The sequence below is a fragment of the Malaclemys terrapin genome, chromosome 7 (genome assembly GCF_027887155.1).
Source record: "Malaclemys terrapin pileata isolate rMalTer1 chromosome 7, rMalTer1.hap1, whole genome shotgun sequence".
Lineage (NCBI taxonomy): Eukaryota > Metazoa > Chordata > Testudines > Emydidae > Malaclemys > Malaclemys terrapin.
This window is the reverse complement of record NC_071511.1, coordinates 29,259,520-29,278,522: the sequence shown is the minus strand read 5'-3', so window position 1 is coordinate 29,278,522 and position 19,003 is coordinate 29,259,520. Positions and strand designations below refer to the sequence as shown.

Genomic DNA, 19,003 nt, shown 5'->3' with positions numbered 1-19,003 from the left:
GGAGCGCGGGGGTGAGGCTCTGCGATGTGTGGAAGAGATGGGGCGCCTGGGCGCACAGGAGTAGGGGTGCGGAACGGGGGGCGATGCTGTAGCGGGGCGCAGTGCTGGGCAGGGGAAGCTGGGCACCGGGGCAGGAGGGAGGCTTCGGGAGGCGGCCCCGGCGCCGCGGGCAGGGCCCCGCCGGGGGAGGCGGAGCAGGCGCACGGAGCAATCGGAGCGGGGCGCAGAAGATGCACCAGGCAGGGAGGCGGCTCCGCGCTGGGGCCGGGGGGCGTTGGGTCTGACCCCGCCATGGTGCCCGCGATCCCGGCTGCCGCAGCCCCCAGCAACAGCCATGCTCGGCGAGGGGGCGCTGCCCAGCCCGCCCCCCGCGGGGGACCCGCACCGGGAGGAGGTGAGCGCTGGGCCCGATCCTGGACCCCCATGCGCAAAGGGTGGGGTGCTCTCCCCCCAGGGGCTGGTCGGGGGGGCGCTGCTATCCCCTGTCGCGTTTGCACCCCCCCCCCGCGCCGGACAGTCGGGAAGGGCGTGGGAGGGTGTTTGTGTGTGAGTTGGGGGGTGCGTGGGGGATAGGCGGGGATGGGAGGTGCGGGCTGGAGGTACGGGGAGACAGGCGGGGTTGGGGTGTAAGGGGCTGTTGACGTGGGGGGTCACGGTGACTCCCCCGCTCCGTCCCCGCGGCATTTCGGTAACTCCCGTTACAATGTGGAGGGACGATGCACCGGAATCACCGGAGCTGGATCGGGACTGGGGGGGACCGTTGGCCCGGTGTGTGTGGGGGGGCGGTTTGCTGTCGGGCCCGTCGCGGGGAGGCGGGTCGGGTGCCGGGCTCTGCATTGCAGCAGAGCGGCTGGGGCTGGGTGTGTGTGTGGGAGGGACCGTGAGGGGCTCGATCGGGACAAAGGCCGGGGGAGGGGGGCGGGCTTGCTGGGGCTGGAATCCCCCGGACCCAGGGTGAGGTGGGGAGCGCTTGTTTTCTCCGTGCCCCTCCCCCCCCAGTGCTGCAGGGAACACGCCTGGGTGTGGGTGTGGGTGTGGGTGTGGGGCGGGGATCGCAAAGGCAGGAGGAGGCGTGCGGGGCAGTCCTGCTTTGGCTGGTTCTGCGCAGTTTCGATCCCTGACCCTCCTCCCATAACATCCGTGGGCCTACCCCTCCATTCCTAGCTCTGGGAGGTTGTGGGGTCCAGTGGCAGGGAATAGGGGCGGGGGTGTTGGCAGCCCCCTGGGTTCTGTTGTCGACTCCAGGAGAGGCCTGGGGTCTAAAGCAGGAGGGGATAGGAACCAGGACTCCTGGGTTCTGGCCTTGGGCCTGGAGGCAAGTGGGGTCTAGGTAGTTGGAGGTGAGCAGGGGTCCAGGATGCCTGGGCTCTAGTCCCAGGTCAGGGTTGGATGGGATCTAATGGTCCAAAGCAGTGGGGGTGGGAGTCAGGACTCGGGGTGCTATACCCAGCTCTGGGACGGGGGACAGGGGGTAAGGTCTGGTGGTTTGTCCCTGAGCCTTCCCATCCCCCAGTGAGCTCATTGGCGCTGATGCATCTGCATCCCTAGCCCTGCCCTGCGTCTGGGAGTCCATTTGTTTTTGGCGCTTTGCCTGGGGCCCACGAGACGCTGTTGAGGTAGAAGGAGGGTGGGGGCAGATTAGATGCTGGCTCACGTGTGTTCTGATTGGTTACTGCTGCCTGGTCTGGGCCAGCCGTTTTGATAGTTGGAGTTTGGAGGGCAGGGTATGGGAGGAAAGGAAATGGGACCTTTCCCCTTTGTGGGGCATTGGCTCTGATCCAGCCTCAGGGCAAGGGGACAGGGAAAGGGCCACAGGGTCTTTCCCCACTAACTGTGTTTCTCTCTCCCTGGAGCAGCAGCGCCCCCTCAAGCAGTCGCTGAGCAGCTCCCTGTGGCGGGAGTCACACTGGCGGTGCCTCCTGCTCACCTTGCTGATGTATGGTTGCTTTGGTGCCGTGGCCTGGTGCCACCTCTCCACCGTTACCCGCCTGGCCTTTGATGGGGCATCCCGGGGAACCTCCACTATCTATCACGCCAGCCCCTGCTCAGACGGCTATCTCTACATCCCGCTGGCCTTCCTGGCCATGCTCTACCTGCTCTACCTGGTAGAGTGCTGGCATCGCTTTGCCCAGGCCCGGCGCCAGCCCCGGGCCAGCACTGCCAGCGTGCACCAGCTGGTGCAGCACATGCAGCAGGCAGCGCCTTGCGTGTGGTGGAAGGCGGTGAGCTACCACTACATCCGTCGGACGCGCCAGGTGACCCGCTATCGCAATGGCGATGCCTACACCACCACGCAGGTGTACCATGAGCGGGTCAACACCCACGTGGCTGAGAGCCACTTTGACTACACGGCCCATGGCGTGCGTGACGTCTCCAAGGAGCTGCTGGGCCTGGCTGAGCATCCGGCCACACGCCTGCGCTTCACCAAGTGCTTCAGCTTTGCCAGCGCTCGGGCCGAGGCTGCCTACCTGGCGCAGCGGGCACGCTTCTTCGGCCAGAACGAAGGGCTGGACGACTACCTGGAGGCACGAGAGGGCATGCGGCTGCAAGATGTCAACTTCCAGGAGCAGCTGATGGTCTTCCCTGAGCCAGGGCGCCCTCCCTGGTTCGCCCGGCGCTGGGCCTTCTGGGCAGCCTCGCTGGCGCTTCTGTCCTGGCCGCTACGGGTGCTAGCTGGGTACCGCACAGCCAACGTGCACTACCACGTGGAGAAGCTCTTTGGTACTGAGGATGGGCCTGGCTCCCAGGAGCCCCCTGGCTACGGGCGCCCCATCCCACGTGTGGCCACGGTGGACATGACAGAGCTGGAGTGGCACATCTGCTCCAACCGCCAGCTGGTGCCCAGCTACTCAGAAGCGGTGCTGATGGATGCTGCCATGGCAGGCGGTGCCTACCTGCGGGGCTGGCAGCGCTGCCGTCGTACGCTGAGCAGCAACTCGCTCCCCTCTTGCAGCACCCGGGCCCTCTACGCCCGCCTGCCCTTCAGCCGCAGCCGCTTCTCGCTGGGCCGGAGCATCTTCCGCAGCCTGAGTGGGGGCGGGACAGAGAGGCAGCCCCTGGGGAATCCGCCCTGCTACCACGACGCCCTCTACTTTCCGGTGATCATCATGCGCAGTGGGGAGACATGTCCCCCACAGGGCACCCCGGGCACAGTGGCTGGGACACCTCTCTGAACTCAGAGCACAGCCAGGAGCATGGATGGATTCCCAGAGACAGGAAAAAAACAACTAAGCTACCCCCGGGGAACAATTGAGCCTCCTTCCTCTGCCCCGGGGACCCCAGTGCTTGTGGCACACAGGCCCTGGCTGAGTTAGAACAAGGGGAGCCACTTCACAGAAAAAACAGTGTGTGCTCTCAGCTCCCCAGGTGTAGATCCGGTCAACCACTGAGGACTAAGGGGTCAGGGCTGGATTCTGATCTCAGCTCCTGTGGGTGGAATTGGATTCCAGAGGTTAGACTGAGCCCAGGACTGGGATAGGGACATTGACAGACCTGTGCAAAGGAACCTAGGGCAGGGGGCAGCCTTCCCCAGGTGTACCAGATGTGCAGGAGGGTGTGAGGCTTCCTTTGGAGGTGACTGGGGCTGCCCTAAATCCCTGATAGTTGGAGGACCTTGATACTGTGGGTTCGGTGCCTCACCCCTCCCTCCCCAAGGCTGGGACCCCCATGGCAGAGTGAGGCTGGGGGATAGTTTAATTTCCTCTCAAAACTCCCCCCAAAGTATCTATTCTGCCCTGGCACCCCTCTCTCCCTGAGGCTGTGCCAAGGGGTTGGTGGTTAAATGGTGCATGTCCGGGCAGGCCTGGCTGGAGTGAGCGTGACAGTGAATAAAGTGACACAAACCCACAGCAGAGTCTGGGTGTGTGGCTGTGCTGCCTGCCTCTGGAGGGGATGAGCCAGACCGTCTGTCTGTCCCCACTGCTGCCCACTGTTGGAGGGGACAGCTGTGCTGTGTCAGTCTATCGCCCCTTGCTGAACGGGGCTGAGCCCTGCGTTCTCTGGGTGTTGGTGTCTGCTGCCCCCTGTTGGAGAAGATGAGCCTGGCTCTCTCTCTGTGTGTGTGTGTGTGTGTGGGGGGGGGGGGGGGGGGGTCCCCTGCTGGAGGAGCGAAGTCCAGACCAGGGTGCAGTGGGTGTGGCTCTGGTCATGGCATGAGCTGTGCTCTGTGTGCACGCAGGTATCCCCCCGCTGCATCTCAGCACCGGGTGAGGGAGTCCTGTATGAACAGTCCCCGTGCCCCACCCCAGAGGCAGCTGGCCCTCAGCACTGCCCAGGACCCTCAGAGACTCTATTGCAGACCCTACTGGGACAGGGCCCTTTAAGAGTGAGTGGCCACTCATGAGCCACTCTGGCAGGAGCAGATGGGCTCAACTGCTCAAGTGCCTTGCCTATGGGTGCTGGAGCCACGAGCTGATCCCGCTCTGGGGCATGGAGCGAGCAATACAGGGCAGCCAGGGAAATGGAGCCAACTGATAGGGCAGCCCTGCTGATGCCCCTCACTACCAGCCTGCAGTCCCTGCTATCCCAGCCCTGAGCTCAGCCCCCTGGACTCAGACTTTGGGGCCAGAACTGACTGCAAGGGGCACATGCCCCCTACTGAGTCCCTGTCCTGCTCCCTGCAGCACAGCACCCCCTAGCATGGGGGTCAGCCCTCCAGGCCTGCGCATTAAGAGTGACAGAGACAGCTGCTGATGGAAGCATTAAGGTTTATTGAGCGACTGAAGGATTCAGGTGCATCTTGAGCTTCCGCACTGGCTCCGTGGGGCCCAGGGCCTGCTTGCCTGGAGTGCAGGTCAAACGGGGTGCAGGGGTGGTGCAGAACAGGCAGGTTAGAGCCCATCGTCAAGCCCCAGCTGAGCCCTATCAAGGCCCAGGGCTTCCCCATCCCTGCCCAGACACTGCATGGCCCCAAGCAGTCCAGACCACTATCCTGCTGGCTTCAGCCTCTCTAGGAACATGAACATGAGCCCCCATAGACGGATGGAGCACTAGAGAGAGGAAAGTCTTAAAGGTGCCACAGGACTCTCTGTTGCGTTTTACAGATCCAGACTAACACAGCTACCCCTCTGATACTAGAGAGAGGAAACAACTCACTCCCTCATGCCAGGGGCAGAGCCAGGAATTGAACCCAGGAGTCCTGATGCCCAGCCCCTGTTCTAACCCGCTAGACCGCACTTCCCTCTGGGGCAAAAACCCAAGAGTCCGTGCTCTCAACCCCCAGAGGGGAAACACAGCACCGTGTTCTCGGATGGAGGGTGTGCTTTATACCCCTAAAATCTGCAGGAGATTCACCCTGGAGTCTGATTCGTGGGTGAGCCCTGAAGAGCCCCCTGACATGCTCTCCCTGCCCCTCTTACTCACCCACAAGGGGGCCTGTTTGGCCACTTCGCCGCAGTGCTGGGGATGCTGTCGAGGGGCAGATTAGTGCCCACGGGCAGGGCTGTGTGTTTGTCCTGTGGAGAACTGGGCTGAGACCCTGCAAACGTGCCTTACACAGGGTGGATCCAGACCAGAACTGGCATCCCCGAGAGGGGAAAGGCCCCATGTCTCAGTCCCAGACCACCTGCCCCAAGGCTGGATTGGAGCCAGCCCCCCTAGCGCGGAAAGGTTCCACGTTAAATCTGCTTAACGGGCCTGTTGCCCCAATGCCTGCTCTGGGGCTTATGTGCCGAGGCTGCAGCTCTAGCTGCTTCTTGCACAAAGCAGTGAGGTGGGGGCAGATTTACCTGGTGCATGTGTTGGGATGGGGGTTCAGAGGGTATCTCAGCCCCCTGAGCTGTCCATCTTATCCCCAACTGCCCATGACCTCTTGGTCTTTGCTGCAAACCTGGCACCCCCAGGGCCCTGGCTCCTGGCCCTGCCACCCAAGGGGCATTATTCCTGCCCTGGCAGCTCTAGGAGACACCCCCCCATTCTGGGAGCCCTTGGAGCCAGAGAAGTGCAGGGCTGGGGGCTGTGCTGCACCCCAGTGCATGCTGGGACAGGACTGCAGGGTCTATGGGCACCACCACGATGCATACCATGCAGCTCAGCACTGCTGTCTGTACCCCACCCAGCTCTCTCAGCCACTCAGGGAGTGGGACCTCTCCTCCTGTGGCTGCTGGCTGGATCCCTCTCTGAATCACATTCTTCCACGTCATCACTCGGGGAATCCAGGACTCCTGCCTTGCCCCCAGCCAGTTCCTGGTCTCTGCTGTTCAGTAGCTGCTGGCACGGTCTCTGATGGCTGCGGTAGGCTCCTTCGGCTTGCTGGGAGGGCGCATTGAGACTGGGCCGCTGAACTGACCTCCACAGGGAGGGGGCATCACTTGAGCCCATGGTGGCCTGGCACTCAGCTGGGGGAGGCAGGGTGGCCACGCTAGGCTGGGATGATGAATACTTCTAGAGCAGGGGTAGGCAACCTATGCCCGTGTGCCGAAGGCATGACAAACACCGACTCCTGGCCAATACATCCTAACATGGGCCAGATGCTCACGTACAACCGAAAGGAGCAGCCCCCTAGTCAGGGTGTGTGCGCGCAAAGGTAGCTTGAAGTGCTGCTGGGCTGGACTGCTTGCTCCTGCTTGCACACACCTTTGGATCCAGGGGACAGGAGCCTGCCCGCCCATTCGGGTCAAACATGGCAGAACTCCCCTAACAGCTGCCATTTTTGCATGATTTTGACCCAACATGGCAAAAGTTTCACACCCGCTATGCAAGTGTGCTAGGCCATGAACCGTGGCCTCAGCCTAGCGCCCTGGTTCAGTCTCAGAGCCAGCTGGCGAATGCTAGCTAAAGCCATAACCCTCTTCCTCGGCCCAGCAATAGCTCTGCTTCATACCGCTGGCGTGTGTTGCTTAACAGGGCTTGGCTGTATTTAGTGGCTCCCCGTCTTCCACCCTTCTCCCCTGTGTTTCTCCTGGGGAGCCCCCTTCCCTCCATGGGGTTAGTAAAATGCTGGGTTTCCAGGCTCTCCCAAGCTCTTCTCAGCCCAATGCATTAGTACAAAGTAAAACCCAACCTCATGGCACATGCACACGAATGAGGTCCCCAGCACCACATTCTAAGTGGGGCCTTAGGGGCCCAGTTTCTTAGGGAGCAGTGCAACCACTATTTTAGAAAGAAAAGGTGCTCTCGTTCCCGTCGTAAGGGCCCATCCGTTCTGGGGGCGTCTCACTCACTTGTCAGGACTGGGGTTGCCCGGGGCCAGAGTACACCAAAGCACTAGGGTACCCATAGCATGCCAGGTGTAGCGCCACTCGCAGGCAGTCTGGTAGGCGCTATCTCCACGGGGTTCTAATAATCACTGAGCCACGTGGCTGAGTGAAAGGATATTTTACTAGGGCTGGCAGGAAAGGGCAGAGGTTGCACCCCCCCCTCGGCACAGAGGCTTAACCAGTTACATTTCAAAATGAGCAATAATGGGTTTTCTTTGGCACCTGGGGGCAGTCCAATTGATTCATAGATTCATAGATTCTAGGACTGGAAGGGACCTCGAGAGGTCATCGAGTCCAGTCCACTGCCCGCATGGCAGGACCAAATACTGTCTAGACCATCCCTGATAGAGATTTCTCTAACCTACTCTTAAATATCTCCAGAGATGGAGATTCCACAACCTCCCTAGGCAATTTATTCCAGTGTTTAACCACCCTGACAGTTAGGAACTTTTTCCTAATGTCCAACCTAGACCTCCCTTGCTGCAGTTTAAGCCCATTGCTTCTTGTTCTATCCTTAGAGACTAAGGTGAACAAGTTTTCTCCCTCCTCCTTATGACACCCTTTTAGATACCTCAGTTGTTTTTCCCCTCAGTCTTGATTCCCATGGGACCTTACCTATCAGCTCTCTGAGCTTACCAAAATCCGCCTTCCTGAAATCCACTGTCTCTATTTTGCTGTTTTCCCTTCTACCCTTCCTTAGAATTGCAAACTCTATGATTTCATGATCACTTTCACCCAAGCTGCCTTCTGCTTTCAAATTCTCAACGAGTTCCTCCTTATTTGTTAAAATCAAGTCTAGAACAGCTTCCCCCCTAGTAGCTTTTTCAACCTTCTGAAATAAAAAGTTGTCTGCAATGCAGTCCAATAATTTGTTGGATAGTCTGTGCCCTGCTGTGTTATTTTCCCAACATATATTTGGATAGTTGAAGTCCCCCATCACCACCAAATCTTGGGCTTTGGATGATTTTGTTAGTTGTTTAGAAAAAGCCTCATCCACCTCTTCCACCTGGTTAGGTGGCCTGTAGTAGACTCCTAGCATGACATCTCCCTTGTTTTTTACTCCTTTTAGCCTAACCCAGAGACTCTCAACACTTCCGTCTCCTATGTCCATCTCCACCTCAGTCCAAGTGTGTACATTTTTAATATATAAGGCAACACCTCCTCCCTTTTCCCCCGGTCTATCCTTCCTGAGCAAGCTGTACCCCTCCACACCAACATTCCAATCATGTGTATTATCCCACCAAGTTTCAGTGATGCTAACAATGTCATAGTTGTGTTTATTTATTAGCACTTCCAGTTCTTCCTGCTTATTACCCATACTTCTCGCATTTGTATATAGGCATCTAAGATACTGGTTTGATCTTGCCTCCCAGTTTTGTCCTGACCCTCCTTTCTCTCTGCCAATATAGCCCACACTCCCTCTTGTTTCCGACCCATCTCCCAGGTCTCCATGTTCCCCACTTACCTGTGGGCTTTGCTCACCTGTCCCCATCGAACCTAGTTTAAAGCCCTCTTCACTAGGTTAGCCAGTCTGTGTCCAAATAGGGTCTTTCCCCTCCTCGAAAGGTGAATGCCATCTCTGCCTAGCAGTCCTTCCTTGAATAGCATCCCGTGGTCGAGGAAGCCAAAGCCCTCCTGGCGACACCATCTTTGCAGCCAGGCATTCACCTCCATCCTTTGACAGGAAGAATCGAAGAGAATACCACCTGCACTCCAAACTCCTTCACCCGTACTCCCAGAGCCCTGTAGTCACTCTTGATACGCTCAGTGTCACACCTCGCAGTATCATTTGTGCCCACATGGATGAGTAGCATAGGGTAGTAGTCAGAGGTCTGGATAATCCTTGACAATGCCTCTGTAACATTTCGGATACGGGCTCCCGGCAGGCAGCATACCTCCCGAGATGAAATGTCAGGGCGACAGATGGGCGCCTCCGTCCCCCTCAGCAGAGAGTCTCCGACCCCCTCTACCCTACGTTTCCTATTCGCAGTGGTGGCAGCAGACCTCCCAGCCTTAGGGGTACGAGGCTTCTCCTCCTTTACTGTAGGGGGTGATTCCTTCTCTCCTGTATCAAGAAAAGCATAACGGTTACCTATTACCACGGCAGGAGGGTTCGGAGCAGGGGTGGAGCACTGCCTGCTGCCAGAAGTAACCAGCTGCCAGTGTCCACCCTGAGCCATCTCCTCCTCCACCAGTGGTGTATCAGCAGTCCTGTGTACTGGGACAGCTACCTCAGCTGACTCCACATGGACACTGTCCAGGAATTGCTCGTGGATTTGGATGCTCCTCAACCTAGCCACCTCTTCCTGTAGCTCTCCCACCTGCTGCCGGAGAGATTCCACCAGCAGGCACCTTTCACATTGGATGGTCCCCCCAGCCTGGATATCAGTAAGTGGAAATTGCAAGTTACAGTCTCTGCAAAACCACACCAGGATCTGGGTAGAAGCATCCATGCTCAGGCGCTCTGTCTGGCTACAGGTGCAGGTGGAGGAGACAGAAGCAGTGCTGGCACAGGTGTTGCGGGTCTTCCTAACCATCATAAGCCTCCCTCCGTCAAACTCCCTCTCAAACTCCACTGTCTGCAGCCCCCTGTCCACTGAAAGGGTTGTTTAAGCAAGAACTTTTGAATGTAGTTGGTTTGTAGGTTTTAAGGGGAATAAAGGGAAAACAGATAGAACCGGCAAGGGACCCTCGCCCCCTTCCAAACTCCCTTGCGAAACTCCCTGTTAGCAGCCCCTGGTCGCAAAAGCTCCCTGGTCGCTTGTGCGCTGCTTTATAAAGCCCTGGCCTGTATGAATGCCCCGCCCATTGATTAAGGCTCCGCCACTTACCAGAGGCTTCTAGCTTTCAAACCTTCTTTTGAAGCTCACAGCTTCCAACTGCCAGCCACAGCACACGGTCCTTCAAACAAACAAAAACAAACAAACAAACACACACAAGCTCAGCACACAGCAAGTAACCCCCAAACACAAACAAACACACACTACAGAAAGTCAGGGCTCTTCAGGGCTGGGACCTGGGGTAGGGTTACCATACGTCCGGATTTTCCCGGACATGTCCGGCTTTTGGGGGCTCAAATCCCCGTCCGGGGGGAAATCCCCAAAAGCCGGGCATGTCCGGGAAAATCGGGAGGCTCGGCCGGGGCCTCTTTGTGCGGGGCCGGGGGCATGGTGCCGGGCCGGGCCCGCGGGGCCGGGAGCCGGCCCGTGGGGCTGGGAGCTGGGAGCCAGCCCGCGGGGCTGGGAGCCGGGCCGGGGTCGGGGAGCCGGGCCCGCGGGGCTGGGAGCCGGGAGCCGCCGGCCCGCGGGGCGGGGAGCCGGGCCGGGGTCGGGGAGCCGGCCCGCGGCGCTGGAAGCCGGGAGCCGGCCCGCGGTCGGGGAGCCGGCCCGCAGGGCTGGGAGCCGGGCCGGGGTCGGGGAGCCGGGAGCCGGCCCGCGGGGCTGGGAGCCGGGCCAGGCCCGCGGGGCTGGGAGCCGGGAGCCGCCGGCCCGCGGGGCGGGGAGCCGGGCCGGGGTCGGGGAGCCGGGAGCCGGCCCGCGGCGCTGGAAGCCGGGAGCCGGCCCGCGGGGCTGGGAGCCGGCCCGCGGGGCTGGGAGCCGGCCCGGGGTCGGGGAGCCGGGAGCCGGGCCGGGGTCGGGGAGCCGAGAGCCGGGAGCCGGCCCGCGGGGCTGGGAGCCGGGCCGGGGTCGGGGAGCTGGGAGCCGGCCCGCGGCGCTGGGAGCCGGGCCGGGGTCGGGGGGCTGGGAGCCAGGAGCCGGCCCGGGGGGCTGGGAGCCGGGGGTGGTCGGCCAGGGCCCGAGCCGACCCAGGCTGGAGCCGCCGGGGGCCAGCCTGGGCCGCGCCTCCTCCCCCCCACAATCCCCCTTACCTGCTTCAGGCTTCAAGCAGGGGAGGGGGCGGAGACTTTGGGAGGGGGCGGAGTTGGGGCGTGGGTGGGGTTGGGGGCGGGGCCGGGGCCCCCGGGAGTGTCCTCCATTAGGAGGCACAAAATATGGTAACCCTAACCTGGGGTTCCCTCTCCAGTCTTGTCTCTATCCGAGGAAATAGAAGCTTGCGGGTTTCCAGGCCAGCCAGATCACCTAGTGTCTCTCATTGGGCCCCTCTGCACTGGCTCCCTGTCCAGCTGCTGCTGCCCCATAAGCCCGCTGCAGAGTTGCACCCAGCTGGAGGGCTGGCAGTCACAGCTTGTTTGATGTGTGGGGCTGTGCACAGAGCCTGGGGATTCCGCTCTGCATCCACGCTCTCTGCAGCTCCTGGCTTGCCATGCAGCCACTGGCCCTGCCTCCCACCAGATCCTATCCACTTGCTGGTTCAGGTCATTCCCCCTTAACTGTCCAGGAGACAGGGAAGTGCAGTGGAGAGGGGGCTGATGGGAGTTATGGTCCCCTACTTACCAGCTCCATCACATGATCTTTCAAGATGAGTGTCTTCCATATTTATCTTTCTCAAGCAAAGGGAAGTTCTCTCATACATGAGTGATGTCTCTCCCCATCAGCGAGGAACTAGTCATAACAAATCAGCTGGCATGTGTTACACTTTTATATTGCTATGCTGGAGGCTAGGTGAAACCTTGTTGTAGCTGGTGGGTGTGACAGCTGCCTTTCTAAAAAGCAATTAAGCTCCTTGTGGCAGAAGATATAAAATGGATATAAACTGGCCGTGGGGAAGTTTAGGCTTGAAATTAGACGAAGGTTTCTGACCGTCAGAGGGGTGAAATATTGGAACAGCCTTCCGAGGGAAACGGTGGGGGCGAAGGACCTGTCTGGTTTTAAGATTAAGCTAGATAAGTTTATGGAGGGAATGGTTTAATGGAAAAACATGATTTTAGTCAAAGGAATACCGTGCTATGGCAGGTAAATAGTATAATGGCTAACGAGGGTCAGGCTGGAGAATCTTGCCTACATGCTCGGGGTTTTACTGATCGCCATATTTGGGGTCGGGAAGGAATTTTCCTCCAGGGTAGATTGGCAGAGGCCCTGGAGGTTTTTCGCCTTCCTCCGCAGCATGGGGCAGGGATCGCTAGCTGGAGGATTCTCTGCTAATTGAAGTCTCTAAACCACAGGATTTGGGGACTTCAACAGCAGAGTCAAGGGAAAGGGTAGGGACGGCTTTGTGGCCTGCAGCATGCAGGGGGTCAGACCAGATGATCATAATGGTCCCTTCTGACCTTAAAGTCTATGAGTCTATGAGTCTAAGATAGCTGAACCAATAGGAGCCACTCCCCACAGCACAGGTAACATGCCAGGCCAGTCAGGAGCTGAGCTAGGAGGGCAGAGAGGTTTCACGGGGGGGGGGGGGGGGGGCACGGGGGGGGGCTGAATGCAAACAGAGGGCTGGGTAATGTTTTGGTGAGCTGCATGTGAGAAAACAGGGACAGTGGCAACACCACAGAAACACACAAGAAGGCAGTAGAAAGCCAAGGACAGCCAGAGATGTACTTGTCACATGACCCTGAAAGCAAGTTGACAGGGGGCTTTTTGAGCAGACTGCTGGCTGGAAAAAGAGGCTAGACTGAGCAAGGAAACGGTTTCCTAGTTGATTCCTACTGTGTTCAGAGAACCAGCACTTTGTGTGCATTCTTTGTACATAAACAGGATTGCCCCAAAGAAATACCTTATCCATCATCAATTTCTCCTCTTCACAGAAACAATCCACAAGACCCTGCATGTTGGCTAACCAGTTGGGTCAAAAGGGGTAACGCTTTACTAAACTCCCGCTGCTGAGAACTGACATGGTTTTTAAGAACATAAGAATGGCCATACTGGGTCAGAGCAATGCTTGATCTAACCCAGAAACCATGGAAACAAAGTCCTTGGCTTTGAGATACTCTTGTCTCATCTCTGCTGAACAAGCAGCAAAGATCACTGTCCTGTCTGTAATTTACAAGAATGTAAACTGGGCCCCCAGATTCCTTCCCCTGCTTCTACCCTCAAAACATGGCTTAATGTGACAGTATCTGGATAGGGCCAAGCTGTAGGTCGACAGAGCATGACCAATTGCCAAAGCACAGGGCAAATACATTAGTGGCATTTAGATATGGGCAGTTAGGATAATTTACTCTGTGGAAACAGAAAGCTGTTCTTGAGAAGGCAGTATGCCTGCGTGAAGAAGTAAAGAATTCGAAACCAGGAAGGCCCAGCTCCTTAAAGCTGTGGAAGCACCTAACTCCCTGTTTATTTCAATGAGAATTGGGTGCCGAAATACCTTTGAGGATATGGGCCAAAGTTCCTTAGTATTATCTGAGAATCTGACTCATTTTCTTGACTTTGAGCAGTTAACTTCTACATGCTTTAGTCATCTCAGTTCAAACAGGGCCTCACTGAAAAACAGATGCAGTGAACAATTTCCCTGGGTAAATACATGTCAAATTACAGCACCATTAGAAAGTAGGGGCGACAGAAAGGGGAACCATTCTGATGGGCCCTTGGGACACGCCAGTCAATCACTGGAGTTTTCCTCTATTTCTGCCCCCCCACGTCTCTTCTTTGCGTTTCCAAATCCACGTGGAAATCAAGAATTATTTCCTGTGAATCGATTCTGATTCAGATGAACAATACGTGGGTAAATCTTTTAGTGGTTTTACATGTCACCTTTTTGCTGTGTGGGGTCATTTGATTTTGATGGCTGATTGGGCAAGTGTCTTTTACACACATGCTATGTGTTTCTATGAATGAGCTGTTTTAATACTAGTTACTTTGATCTTAAAATTTCAGGGAACAATTACTTCCCATCAGATTGCTAGGAAGTAGACCGGTTCCAACTGATACATTAAGAAATTGTACCAAGACATCACATCACTAGGGATATGTCATCCTTCCAAGCTAGTTTTTGGAGTCACAGAACTATTTAGAGTTCACAAATCCCATTTCCTTGTAACAGAACCATAGAAATCAGAAATGAAACAGACCTACTGCATGCAGTCTACTTCCTTGGCAATGCAGGAGTGAACCTCAAATACTCAGGCTTACTTCCATGTTCAATTCAGCTTTTTAAAACTCTTTCCTAGCTAACGTGATGCCTGCATTACCATGGTATGCCAGGTGTATGCCACACCGGGGGGGGGGAGGGGGGAGAGCCCTAGCCTAATAAACAACGCTAGCACAGGTGCTCTATGCCACTATGCCAAAGATAATATTTTTGCTTTGGAATTTCTTTCCCACTGCTTCTCAGCTCCCTCTTTCACAACATTCAAGACAATAGAATTTTCAGGTCCAATGCTCAGGTGGGTTCAAAATTAGTTAAAATCAGTTTCAGCCTCCTTAAATATCGGCAGGGCGTATTCTGAGAGGCTGCAGAACCTGTTGGTGCAGGATATTCTAGAATGGGACAGGTCTCTGCACAAAGAGATCAAGGGAGATTTTTATACACTCACTCCTCCACCGCCCAGTCTCCCCTCAGCCTTCCCCCTGCACCCACAGGAATTTGTTATTATTTTAAGAGCTGAGTGAAAGTCAGAATTTCTGACATGTCAACATTTGTTTTTGTCTCAGATTGGGACAAAAAGTTGAAATTTTTAATGTTTTTGAGGAACCAAAATTCTGAAAAATTTCAATTCAGAAACGTCCAGTGTTTCATTACAACTTTTTTGATCAAAATGAAACAAACAATCTGACATTCCTAAAATGGAAATATTTAATTTTGGTTTATTGAACTGACCCAGAATGCTTAGTTTTGAATCAGTTCAATATTAAATTGCATTTTTCCATAATATCATATTGCCTTATGGGAGGCGTAGTTCAGAAGTCTCCTCCCCGCCCCACTGTTACAACGAACCCCAGAATATTCATGCAAAAATGAGGGTTCCTCCTGTTGCCCGTAGTCAACTAGGTCAGCTCCAAGATCTACGGATGCAACTGACTTTTTTTAAACGACCACATTTTCAAACATATTAAAAAGGCTAACAAATGCAGGTTGCATAGTCAAATAAGCCCCAAACTTGGAAAATTAAGGCTTCAAAGCCCCATTGGATTTGCAGAGTTTTTGTATACATCCATTTTCAAAAGAATCCACCATTTCAGCCACCATAAATAGTTCAAAAACTGCATTATATTTCACATACTGAAATTATCTTGATAGTCTAGACACTTACACACACTTAGCACAAACATTTGAGGATTACTTTGCTATCCTTGATACTTTTTAAACTGATTTGACAACCCCATTTCATTTGTGTGTGTGAGCCAACAGCCCATGTAGTAATTGTTAAAACATCTAACTTTCTTTATAACCTCCCCCAGGATCCAACCCCTACCCCAGGAAATTCACCCTTTTCCCCAGGCAATTTCTTCTGCGGAGATTGCTAGAGTACCTGGAAACAGTCCTAGGAAGAACGGAGGAAAGCAACAGCATTTGGCCATTCCGTTTTGGCACAATAGCCCCGATTCAGCAAAAGACTTAAGCACATGCTTTTATGTCTCAGAAACTATACAAATCCAAAAAGGGTTTGAAGCCTTTATTTTTCCAAGGTTTGGGTACATTTTTTCTTTAAGTCAACATATGCACCTCCTTGCTCAAGTGCTTTGCTGAACCAGGGCCTTGTGGTAGGAGCTCGCTTGAGGGTATTAAGGTTTTAAAATATCATCTCCTCTTAACTGTCACCAAAACTAAATTTGCTGTCAAATGACTGCATTGGTTCTTTCCCAATACAGTGCGCTACTGCCCCTCTGGAATTACACACTGTTCTCTCGCTGACTGTTTCAGCAATGAACAAACCACAACATTCCAAAGAGATGGGCGGGAAAAGCCTTTTAAATAACAAAGTACCATTTTAAAAGATGGTAAGTATAGACCTTTCTATAAAAGTTTGTGTCCGATAGAGTCCTACACATTCCCAGTTTTCCTTGTAGCCTCCATTGAAATCCAAGGGTCATCCTTCCATTTGAAAGCTTCCTATGAAACACAGCAGCAGTTGTATCTTTGCCTTCAATCAGTGATGGCTGCAATATTCTTGAGCCAGCTCACGTACCAATGGGGATTGGAAACCAAGGCCAGGAAAGATTGGGATGTCCTGCAAAGCAATGCAGCCAAGCATCAGCAACAAGCCACTTGGTGCTTTTACATATTAAATAGCTTCCCTCTAGATCACGGTATTAGACTTAGCGATGGCGCCTTTAGGGCCTGATTTTCGCAAGCGCACATGCAATCAGACAGCATGTCTGAGCTTCCTATTAGCAGTTTGCATGTGCAAACACCTTCTGTGTGCAAATTAGACACACAGTTATGAAAGCTGGGGCTGCTGAAGCTTTTGATTATATGATGAGTTGACAAAAGTAGGTCAGGTGGATAGATATACCGAGGAAACAATAAGTCCTTCCTTCATTATATACCTAGATCCATCCCTCTGCTTCTTACATGCTTTGCAAGGTACCACATGAAAGGCCCGAATCAGTGCCCTGGAAGCCAATAGAAGCCATTTTCCATGCAGCCAACTGACTTTAACTCTTCCCTTAAAAATCACTAATACTCTCTGCTGCTTCCGTTACCTTTAGTATAAATCTGATCATGACTGAAACAGCGACACACAGGAGGCTGTGGCTGAAGCCGAAGCAGCTCTTACCTATTATTCTTCTCAGTAGTATTTAGTATTTACTGTACGTACTCTGAGTACATCTCCCCTTGGTCACTCCCCCTCTCCTTCCCCCCCACCCTCCATGTTTTGGCAGTTTCCTCCTCCGAACAAATCCTATTGTCCTTGTGTCCCCCCTTTTAAAGCCCACCTGTATGTAACATTCCAAATCTGCCCCTATAAGCCTTTGCCCAGAGGCAACTTGTTTTTGCTGCTAACAAGTGAGACATCTCAGTCCGACAGACAGCTGTCAGTTTTGCACCCACGCTGACTAGACGATTCTGGTTGTTCAAATGCTGGATCCAAAGCAGCACGGTATTCAAGAGGAGGCTACCTAGGGAAGCCACAGTTTAGAGTTAGGAATTCCAGACCGGGAGTGCATTGGAAAGACTATGTAGGCCAGATATCTAGGGGTGGTTCTCCAGGCACAGGAGGTTGGAGAGCCTCTGTGCAGCTCAGGGCATCAGAACCCAACTCCTCGGCTCCAGAGAAGACCTGCTTTGGATGTCCATTTGACAAGTAGCTGCTGACATTGCCACGTAGGTTTCAGGTGGCGAAAGGCGAATTGCTACAGCAAGGAAAGTCACAGGTTTTGTCAGTGGGTGTCAAGGCAGCTCTTGCTTCCCTCTCCCGCCAAGCCAAGGTGAAAGCTCCATTTGGCTCCTCAGGTGCAGCGTCAAACCCAGCTACACCTGTTCTGTCAACCTGTGGAACTCCTGGCTGTAGTAAGTGAAGGCCCTAATAAAGGCCCAGTATGAGGCCTGAGGCCTGAACCAAACTAAAGTAATGGTCAAGACTTTGCTAACATAAAGCAAAGTTAAGCTGTGAGCAAGAGGCAGGCCCTGCTCACAGAAGCTGGCAAGAAAAGGGCTGATGTTGCAAAAATATATATTCACCTTGCATAGTTAAAGTATAAACATGGTACCAAGATACACTATACCGGAACATTCCACAAATAACATGGAACAGGCCGACCCATCCCAATGACAGGGGCAAAAGGGTAAAATGATGGATAGAGTTGTTTTGAGCGAACCAACATGTACAAGGTGCGAGGCGGCACCTTACTACGTAAAGGGGTTGCACCTTAATACGTCAGAAGTGATGTGTAACTTGTTTGTACTTGTGTATAAAAATGTATCCCTAGGGTGGTGTCTTTGTCCGGCCACAGGGGCAGTGGAAAGTCCCGCCACTGAGCCGGGTCCTTGCCAAGAGGCACTTTCTCGTAGTATGCCCTGTACACTAAGTAATCTGCAGGGAACTGCAATTGTGTCCGAGATCACAATAAACCTGGCCAAGGTGCCTTTGTACCTTACTAGACTCTGTGGTTATTGGGTGTTCTCGTTGGGTTTGCTGCGTCAGCTATCTGCGCAGAGCTGGGGCAGCACATAGAGGGAACACACGCACGCAGCCAAGTAATATCAACAGGAGAAAGCAGAAGCACCACACCGGTAGCATCTGACAACACTGGCCAGAGGACATTGTGAAGGCCAAGACTATAATAGGTTTCAAAAAAAGAACTAGATAAGTTCATGGAGGATAGGTCCATCAATGGCTATTAGCCAGGATGGGCAGGGATGGTGTCCCTAGCCTCTGTTTGCCAGAAGCTGGGAGTGGACAACAGGGAATGGATCACTTGATGATTACCTGTTCTGTTAATTCCCTCTGGTGAACCTGACATTGACCACTGTCACAGACAGGATACTGGGCTAGATGGACCTTTGGTCTGACCCAGTATGGCCACTCTTATGTAGCCAAGCATGCCAGGCACTTGTTCTCCACTACCGCTAATTAATACTTGGCATGTGCATAGAACGGTTTATGCAAAGATCTAAGTGCTTAGCCAAGATAGGTAGAACCCTTCTCCCCAATTTTATGGAAGGGGGCAGAGCAAGGATAAGTGATTTGCTCAGGGTCACGAGGCGAGCCAAAAGATGTAGTCAGGAGTAGAACCCAGGCCTCCTGTTGGCCACACCCAGTGCGCCAACCACTGCCTCTCCCTGCCTCAGTGGGCGCTGAACTGTGACATGAGCGTAACAGGAGGCTAGTCATTCTCAATGCCACTTACATATCACCTGGAAGAAAGTACCGCTTGACTGACTTTCCCTAGGCAGAGCCTAAGCCTTGTGTTTTAGTGCTGGGTTTGTAATCAAGGCGTCTCACAGTTTCTCCTTTTTCCATTTGCTTATGTAAACCCTGAAACGTCCACGCTTGTGTACATGGGTCTTGATTGCGTTTGAGAGAC

The 19,003-nt window shown here is 54.4% G+C and overlaps 1 protein-coding gene across 1 annotated transcript; it reads left to right on the top strand.

Annotated features, from left to right (window-relative positions):
- The first annotated feature begins 215 nt into the window (after positions 1 to 215).
- TMEM151A (transmembrane protein 151A) lies at positions 216 to 3,848 on the top strand. The gene is made up of 2 exons (XM_054034960.1): positions 216 to 394; positions 1,857 to 3,848. The coding sequence occupies exons 1-2, from the start codon at positions 335 to 337 to the stop codon at positions 3,171 to 3,173; spliced, it is 1,377 nt and encodes a 458-aa protein (XP_053890935.1). The 5' UTR covers positions 216 to 334; the 3' UTR covers positions 3,174 to 3,848.
- The last annotated feature ends 15,155 nt before the right edge of the window (positions 3,849 to 19,003 follow it).